Source organism: Gymnoscopelus braueri, assembly GCF_963280865.1.
Source record: "Gymnoscopelus braueri genome assembly, chromosome: 6".
Classification (NCBI taxonomy): Eukaryota; Metazoa; Chordata; class Actinopteri; order Myctophiformes; family Myctophidae; genus Gymnoscopelus; species Gymnoscopelus braueri.
The window spans coordinates 31,434,312-31,443,968 of record NC_137607.1 but is presented as its reverse complement, the minus strand read 5'-3'; the positions used below and the strand labels follow the sequence as shown (position 1 = coordinate 31,443,968).

Below are 9,657 nucleotides of genomic sequence, written 5' to 3'. Positions count from 1 at the left end.
AAGGACCACTGAGCGACGAGGCAACCAGTCGCCCCGTGGCGGCAGACCGATGTGGTCGGGCAGGGGTGTAAGCATCGACCATAGCCCGGAGGTAAGAAGGAGCTGTTCCTTTCACTGGCCTATAGGCTAGCACCAGGGTTTTAAACTGGATGCGAGCCGCTACGGGAGCCAGTGTAGAGAACGGAGAAGGATAGTGTGGGAGAACTTGGGGCGGTTGAACACCAGACGAGCCGCAGCTTTCTGAACAAGTTCCAGAGGTCTGATGGCAGACGCCGGGGCACCAGCAAGGAGGGAGTTGCAGTAGTCCAGACGGGAGATGACAAGAGCCTGGATGAGCCATAGATATAGAAACCTAGATACCTCATTGGCCTCTGCAGTTCATTGTAACGACTGGTCTCTCAATACAAGGCTCTTCCACGGGGCTGTTTGACTACTGACCAATCACATCACGTTAACTACTGGCCAATCACAGCGCGTCTAACTGACTAGTTGCTGCGCGGCTGCCTCTTAAGAAAAGACCCACCCCACCTGCCTCTGATTGGCCTACCGAACGCCCCCTTCTGTGACGCACACGGATGTTTCCAGCTTGCCCCCCACAAGCATAGAGGAATCGGAAGTGCGTCCGAGATGCCGACGCTTCAGAGCCAGAGGAGGCATCTACCTTTATATGTCTATGGGATGAGCACCTGGGCTGCCTTCTCCGTGAGGAAGGGGCAAATCCTCCTGATGTTGTAGAGGAGGAATCTGCAGGACTGTGTCACTGATGCGAACGACAGTTGGTCGTCCAGGGTCACACCCAGATTCCTCGCAGTCCGAGTTGACGTCACCTTCCCCGGGAGGAACATCAACTCTGTCTTGTCCAGGTTGAGCTTCAGGTGGTGCGTCGACATCCACTCTGAGATGTCAGCCAGACAAGCAGCAATGCGTGCCTCCACTTGTGTGTCAAAGGGGGGGAATGACAGGATCAGCTGGGTGTCATCGGCATAGCAGTGGTAGGAAAAGTCATGGGAGTGGATAACAGCACCAAGAGATGTAGTGTAGAGAGAGAAAAGAAGAGGACCCAGAACCGAGCCTTGGGGAACCCCAGTAGTGAGCCTGTGTGGTTCTGACACAGATCCTCTCAGCATCACCTGGTAGGAGCGACCCGTCAGGTAGAATGCAAACAGGCAGAGTGCAGAGCCTGAGACACCCATCCCCTCAAGGGTAGAGAGGAGGATCTGATGGTTCACCGTGTGGAACGCTGCGGACAGGTCCAGGAGTATCAGGACCGGAGGAGAGAGAGTTCGCTCTAGCGGCATGGAGCGACTCCGTCACTGCCAGGAGGGCAGTCTCGGTCGAGTGACCCACTTTGAACCCAGACTGGTGGGAGTCCAGGAGGTTGTTCTGGTGTAGGTAACACACACACACACACACACACACACACACACACACACACACACACACACACACACACACACACAATGCTAGACAACTGCCGAAAGTGTCTTACTAAATGTACAGGAGGTACAGGGTTACAGGAGGGCTGGACAACATTGTATTGTACTTCCTTGTCAGTAGGAAGCAAATGAGAGTGTAAAAGCAGGTTCAGAATACCAGCCCACTCCTGCCTGGCGTCCTAATCATTATGAACCTCAGGACAATGTAGTTTGACTAGATTGTAGTTACAGCTATTTTTTGTCAGGGTGTGGTCAGGGTTGCGTTGGTCATGGGACGGCCTAACACGCCGTGCAACCGCTATTTTGAGCAGGTGCACGCGCACGCACATGCATAGATTTAAAACAACCTTGAATTCAAACCTCAACAAAGTTATCAAAGGCTGCCGACTGCCGGTTGTCACACCAGCATGAATTAACATAGGATTAACATAGGAATGAGCCTAGATACATATTGTCCATTGTGTGACCTGTAGTGTAGGTGTTAAGCGACGTATGCGTGACGTCATTAAAATAGATTGCAACCGCTTTCCAATTCACCAATGCAACACTGGGTGTATTGCGCAATGGGTAGGGCACGGTACAATGCGAGGTCTGAGGTCATGTTCTGTTCCCATTGAAAAGCATTGGCAGAATCCACCCACATAGGCAGAATTAAAGTTTGTTGTGACTGCACCCTAAATTCTGTATTAGCATGGTTAGCATTTCTCTTTAGAATTCTCATCCTCAAATAATTGTCATTGCTAAAGTTGGATCCGTTTTCTTTGTTGTGTCAAGACGAAAGGGTATCCTACTAATTAAAACTCAACAAAGTATCCCTAGAGGCCTCTAGTCAAGTACCTATAGCTCAACCAGTTAGTGCACTGAACAACACATAATGCTCCTTATGAGATGCAAGGATCCTGGTTAGAATCTGACTCCCATTGTCATGTCTTAATTGCGTATTTCCCCTCTCTCTGTCTCTGCTCTTGCTTTCCTGTCTCTCTACACTGTCCTATCCGAATAAAAGCAGAAATTGCACAAACATCGAAAAAATAAAAAAAGGAAGTGTGTAGGTTCTACTAAAAAAGGAGGTTCTACAGAAAAGCTGAGTAATTACTGATAACCTGTCCCACTCCTTGATATTGAAAGGACACTTGGAAATGATCAGGGTCTTAAGGGATATGCCAAGTATCTGTCATCACCTTTATCTGGGCTGGTTGCCAGTTGACAAACATTTGGCCTTAGGCTACTATATATTCAAGAGCAACCTTTAGCCTATATATTCTCATAAAATAAGGCCCTCCCACTTAAACCACTCGAGGCCTGGCGGTCTATTTTCACTGACATGCGTGTTGACATGGCACTCTTGGATCGTTGGGAGGTGAAATGTCACGTTTTCCAGGATCTCTGCTTGTGCATGGGGAGCTCCTGCCCCTCCTCCATTAACTTACTGACATACTTTACAACTGGATTCATGGGCATGGCTGTCATGAACTTGGGGTCAAAACTACATTCCAGAACAGGTTTTGCACACTATTTAACAGCTCACACCATATGCAACATGCTGTATGTTAACCTACGTATTTGCTTATACTTTAAAAGGGTTCCAAAACCTTTTCAGATCGAGACCCAAAAAGAAATTTGGTGTCTTCTCAGGACCCAAACTTACACGATTAAAGGGATATTTCACTTTCAAACATGTTTGGGGTCATTTAAATGTCTACACAGGCTTTTGTGAGCACCCCAGACAGTTTTTAAGTTGCTTGGTTCAGTATTTAGATATTTGATAATTCATTGAATCAGACTTCCTACACAAACCCTTTGTAACTTCTAACTCCATTTTAATCATGATAGTTTCATCGAACACACCCGTCCTTGGTTCTGGTGACTGATAGTCCTTTTTAAAAACATTGGAACATTAAGATTTAAAAAAGTAATATGGCGCCCTCACGTATTAGGAGGGCAGTATGACCAGAACCAAAGACTGGTGTTTTCGATGAATCTATTATGGTTAAAATGGAGTTTGAAGTTATGGGTTTATATAGGAAGGATTATGAATATCGTCTGATAAAACAAATACTGAATCAAACTGTCCGGGGTGTTCACAAAAGCCTAGTAGACGTTATTTGAAAGTGAATATCCCTTTAATTACTTAGTCCCTTTCAAAAAATAGCCAATTATAATGCGGTTTTGAAAGCCTTTTCCATGGAAGATGTTTGAAAAGATTGTACGAATTACTCGTCATGACCCATTAAAACAGGTTCCGATGTTTGGGAAACCAGTGCTGTAAAATTGTTCAAGTAGTAGGGTCACTTGATCTTTGAAACAGGGTATACCCGGTCTGTAATTACCCACAGCTCGTCAAGCATTACAGTGTACATTCCTTTTCTAATGATTACCGTTCGCCTTATTTCAACTAATAACTTATTTCAACTAATAACTTTGATATTACACCAGCTTACTGCACAAGACAGTTCAGACATTAGACTCATGTTATGGTTTGAGGTAAACACAGAAGTATGTGGTAAAAAACAAATTTAATTGACATTTTTGCAAGTGATTGAACAATTACAATCACATGCATCATAAAAACATGGACTTACTACACACATAATATGGGCCTACATATACCAACATAGTGACAAAGGCCATGGATACAAAGCTTAACATTCAAATGCATTCGGGATCCTTTGGGTTAAAGTTTGAGCTCAAAAACACAATCCTGTCAGACCATTTACAAATTATTAATGACAAAGAGTATAAAAAGAGAGATTCATTCTACCCCACCAACAAATGTGTTGTTCCAGACAATTATGCAGCTCATGTCAGAAGGCAAGGAACTGCAGTATAAAACACTTACGCACAAGGAATGTCAGACTGCGTCAAGCAGTCCATCCATCCACTCTTGCAATCATTAAGGACCATACTAGTCGTCTGGCATGTTTAAAGACATTTGAAACTCAGTGTACTTGACATTACTGCAGACTTTTTTTTGATAAGCCGTTAGATTTGAGGAAGCCAAGCCACTGCAGTCTCATTTCAGTATGGTACAAAATAACTTGCTTGGGATAGGCAATGAAACATGCTAAACATCACTGTGCAGTATATTTTTTTGGTCTAAGTTCAGTTGTGACTTGTTTACAGTGCAGTAATGTTTAGCAAACATTGACTATTCAGGTAAAAGCGCAGTGACATTTGAATGAAAATTTGAAACGACAAAGCTAAAAATAAAGCCGGAAAACGGTCGATGTTTATGCAAGATATATGGCCGGATCTATGAATAGACAATGACCTGTATAGACACCGGCATGGTCCTTTAACAAGATACAGTACAGTACTGGCAATGACACTTGGGTGATGATGTTGCACACGGTGTCGTGCACTGAAAATAGCCGATCTACAAGCTCACAATGTATCGCACTGCAACACATTGTGAGCTTGTGGATTGACCATTTTCGCTGCATGACACCAGCACGCAACCAACTATAAATCAGGCATTATGCTTGACTCTTGAGGTGTGGATTTCAAAGAGGGCAGCAGAGGGCGCTCACTTGCTGTAGTCTGTGGGTTCATCCCCTTCCTCTTTGAGCAGACATGTGCGTATCAAAGCCTCGCTGACGACATAGGGGTCACAGTTGGCAGATGGACGGCGGTCCTCGAAGTAGCCCTTCTTGTCGGAGCCCACTGCACGGGGGATGCGGATACTGGCACCGCGATTGGCCACGCCGGCTGAGAACTCGTGAATGTTTGAGGTTTCATGGTGACCGGTCAGACGCCTGGCGTTGTCAAGCCCCCCCTTTGGGTCATAGGCACGGATGTGGTAGGCGTGCCTCTTACCCAGCCGCTCAATTGACTCCTCAATAGCTCTGTGTGAAGAGATAGATTGAGCGGTTTAAATGATGCGCTTGACAGGATGCCAGTGTAATGCAGTTTGATTGATTATAATCTATCCCCATTTTTGGGGATGGAAGTAAAAAAAAAAAAACAGAAATAGCAGATGTCGAGCTCATGCATGACACCATTGTGCAAAGAAGTATAAAATAAGGCTTAAGTGTTTAATTGATATGTTGATAAATAAAAGATAACGTTTCTCAATTATTCAAAAAGGTAATCTATAGATTCCTAAGAATTTTTTTTGCAGCCCTCTCAAGAAAGAACATATCCTTACTTCAATCCACCGTCTTCCCGCATCTCCTTAGTGCTGAAGTTAGTGTGGCAGCCGGCACCGTTCCAGTTCCCAGGGATGGGCTTGGGGTCAAAGGTGGCCACAACGCCAAAGTCCTCACAGACTCTGTGAAGGATGAAGCGAGCCATCCACAGGTGGTCACCCATATTGATTCCTTCACAAGGCCCTACCTGGAACTCCCACTGAAAGGTAACAGAGACACTGTAAATACCAGAACAACACAGCCAGACATCTAGTACACCATTTCTCAACGTCAGGTCCAGGACCCTAGGAGTCCAAATGGACCAACTCACAAACCAACACTGAGGATTTTACATTGTAGCTTGAGGTCCCAGAGATCCAATGGGGGTGCATCGAGTCGTGGACTAATGCATATCAAACTGGGGCCCCTTGAAATTAAAAAGGTTGAGAATCACTGATCTAGTCGATTTTAGAGTGATAACACTAAACATGTAATACCTGAGCTGGCATGACTTCAGCGTTTGTTCCACAGATCTGAACCCCAGCATACAGGCAAGCTCTATAGTGGGCCTCCACCATGTCCCGGCCGTAGGCCTTGTCAGCTCCCACGCCACAGTAATAAGGGCCTGTGTGGACAGAAGCACAACATCAATCAGTCTTTTTACAACCCAATTTGCATTCCATCTTCATTGTCAAGAGCAGGAGCACCACAAACTCACCCTGGGGGCCAGGGAAGCCATTCGAAGGCCAGCCAAAGGGATGTCCATCTGTGCCTAGGAGGGTATACTCCTGTTCCATACCAAACCAAGGGTGCTGGTTATCAACCATGCCCATGATCTGCTTACAGGTGCACCGTTGGTTTCTATCTGTTGGACCCATCATGTAGATTTGTTCACAATGACATCACTTTTGTGAGATACTGCTATAATCCACCCCAAAAAGAAAATATTTACCATCAGGCTTGCGGTTATACTTGAGGACTTCACACAGAACCAGCTTGTTGGGATCTTTCCTGAATGGATCCCTGAACATAGCAGCGGGGATCAGATACATGTCACTGTTGGAACCCTCTGACTGGTCGGTACTGGAGCCATCAAAGTTCCACTCAGGGATATCTGAAAGAGAAAATGGCAAAATCAACAACATTGCCTCAGAGACATTGTGTGTGCATAAGAATCAAGGGGGTTAATTTGTCACTTACAAGCAGCGAAATGTCAGTGTGGCATGTTCCACAAGATCATACTAACATAAATGCATCTGTTATTTAAGTCAACAATGCATCAGACTAAAATCTTACCCTCGATGGATTTGGGCTCAGAGTCCAGAGTTTTGGTCTTGCAGCGCAGTCCTTCTCCAGACCCATCAATCCATATGTACATGGCCTGGACCTTTTCTCCTTGGGGGAGGTCCATGAAGTGCTGCTTGACAACCTTACTCAGGTTCGCACTTGATGAGGTGGCCATTTTGACCCAAAAGCCTAGAAAAAGTCAAGTGTAGGAGTTTCACCACTTTTCAGCAGATAAAATATCGCCATTCAGCCCCAGCATGCATGGGTAAAACAAGATGTACTTTTGCAAATTAGCCCCAGGAGAAAGACAGCCTCACATCACTGTCACTAGCAATGTGATAGAGTGCTGTTGTTACAGTGATGTTAAAATAAACTTTCGTTCACCCATCTGACTTACTGGACAATGTAATTTAGCGATTACTGACCAAACATACGTCCCGTTTGAACCATCAATGGTGATTTTATGAGTCTTTGTGTAAAAGAACTGACACTGAACAACAAAGAAGCAAAACAGCCATAGCAGCCCCCCAGCAGGTCTTCTTTATACAGACTAAAAAGAAGACATGCCTTACAAAAAAACGACAACAATTATGGCATCATGTTTGCATTAACCCAGGCCACTAATCATTGTATAAGTCTTGGTACAGTGGCGTGATGCAGCGAAAATAACGAATCTACAAGTTCACAACGCGTCTGCTATTTTCGGGAGATGAGGGGGATTTTTGAACAAATTTGGAAAATCGCCAATATTGACATGCCAAAAAAGATAATGCCAGTTTGAAATTTGCTTAAACAACTACTAAAAAAAAGACAAACATTTTTTTAAAAAATGAAAGAAAAAAAAAAGTGTAAAAGTGTTGTATATTTGTCACCAAATGTTTAAATGAATTGAATACACAGGACCCCAATGGAAACAAGCCATAGTGTTTTCTTGGGTTTAATCCTATTTAGCATCCCTTTGTATTAGAACTGTACTTTTGTGCTTTTTTTGCAATCTTCTAAATAAAGTAATAAATCGATCAACATCAGATCAAAACACGATACAAATAAAATTCAACAACAATTAAAGAACACTAAGACTGTCTGGTGTTAATTACCTTATGTTAACTGACGAACAGAAACAGAATGACCCTTGAGGTTTGGTGTGATGATAGTTCCTTCTTGTGATTGTTGTTGTTCATTCCTGCCCACGGCTCGTCTCCACGCTGGATTTATAGCACCGCTGAACCAGTGTTGCCACGTGTAGTGAGAGAAACAAGCAACCAATTCTATGAAAACAATCCCAAAAGAAGCGAGCCCTTCTACATTGGCTATTTGAAAATAGCAGATCTACAGTACAAGCTCGCAACACGTTGTGAGCTTGTAGATCTGCTAAAAAAAATAATCTTGAAGAACATTAAAAAAATGTGGAATATTTTTCACAAATCTTCTATGGCATAAAGTATTTTCAGCTGGGGGTCCACAGACAAATACATATTAAATTGGGGGTCCTTGACCTTCACATGAAAATGTTTGAGAACAACTGGTTTATACACGACATTAGGAAACAAGCCCAAATAAGCAACTATACAATTAAGAAACAATTAAGCCCCAAAAAAAACGCACCCCGCAAGTTAACTACCAATAATTTGCAAGCAACTTTACAGAAAAACAAGCCCAAAGTCGTTTATAATAAGCAGACATGGCAACAATACGCTGAACGGCTCCCTGCACGTGATTGGTGGAGCAGACCGAAACATGATCTCTCTCATAATGCTGCTGCTCATAGTTAGTTATACAACAACAGGCGGTTCCCTCCCTTTACAATTAAGCTTATTTCCCACAAACCACCCAGAAACATAAACCAAGGCTATAGAAACGTCCTCAAAAAGGTGCACAGTCTGCACACAATGGAAAAATACAGTTCAACACACCATGCCAACTTGCCAAGACAATGGTCTATTTTGATGGTTAAATACAAATGTGATGCCCTCTAGTGGTATAAAATGAGATTTTTTAACAAATGGAACAATTTGTTCTTAGTGGTGATGAAAACATTTTTTTTGTAACCCCCCTCCTACCTCCGCCCTCTACCATTCAAACCTTAATAATAATAGTGAGACGAAGAGCTAATGTGGAATGCTTTCAAGTTTCAAGTGTAGATTTTTGCCGGACCTAGGGGGTCTGGCTTACATGAGGCTTTGTACCTGTTTTCTCCATACATGGGCATGGTCACTTTGTCCTTAGGCCCCAGCCATAAAAGTCTGTCCCCCTTTCGTCCATACATGGGCATGTTTTGTACCTGTTTTCGTCCATACATGGGCATAGACACAGGCTGACACGTCATGTGAAGTCTGGGTCTGGCAGAACCAGGTCTCCTGGTCTTGTTAATATCCAATATTATTATATTTCTGTTAGATATTGTTGTCTTGTATGAGTGAGTGACGAATACCCCCTCTCAACTGTATGCAGACAAAAGTATGCTATATAAGAACATACAAATTAAACCAATTACAATAATGTCACATCTAATGGAGTCATAGTTCCATTATCCTGCATTCCAGGGGCAATAAAAAGCATCATCAGCATTCTATCCAATGACCGGCCTGAAGGTACCATCAGCCCCAGATAAACATTCTGGGGCTCATGTAGGTCAGAACTGACTATCTCTGTGCCCACAGTGGTAAAAGGCCTGTGTTTGGGGTCCTGAAGAGGGCAGCCACATGATGGAGCATTAGGTTGTTGACATTTTGCGGAACTGGGATCTAGTTACATCCTTAGAGACCGATTCAGGTTAAGAAGAGAAAGTTGAGCCCCCTGGTACAGTA

The 9,657-nt window shown here is 43.8% G+C and overlaps 1 protein-coding gene across 1 annotated transcript; it reads right to left on the bottom strand.

Moving 5' to 3' along the window:
* Positions 1 to 3,933: 3,933 nt before the first annotated feature.
* On the bottom strand, positions 3,934 to 8,051 carry glulb (glutamate-ammonia ligase (glutamine synthase) b). The gene is made up of 7 exons (XM_080431085.1): positions 7,948 to 8,051; positions 6,860 to 7,039; positions 6,516 to 6,677; positions 6,282 to 6,428; positions 6,061 to 6,188; positions 5,584 to 5,783; positions 3,934 to 5,281 (listed from the first exon to the last, which is right to left on the bottom strand). The coding sequence occupies exons 2-7, from the start codon at positions 7,023 to 7,025 to the stop codon at positions 4,963 to 4,965; spliced, it is 1,122 nt and encodes a 373-aa protein (XP_080287211.1). The 5' UTR covers positions 7,026 to 7,039; positions 7,948 to 8,051; the 3' UTR covers positions 3,934 to 4,962.
* Positions 8,052 to 9,657: the final 1,606 nt, after the last annotated feature.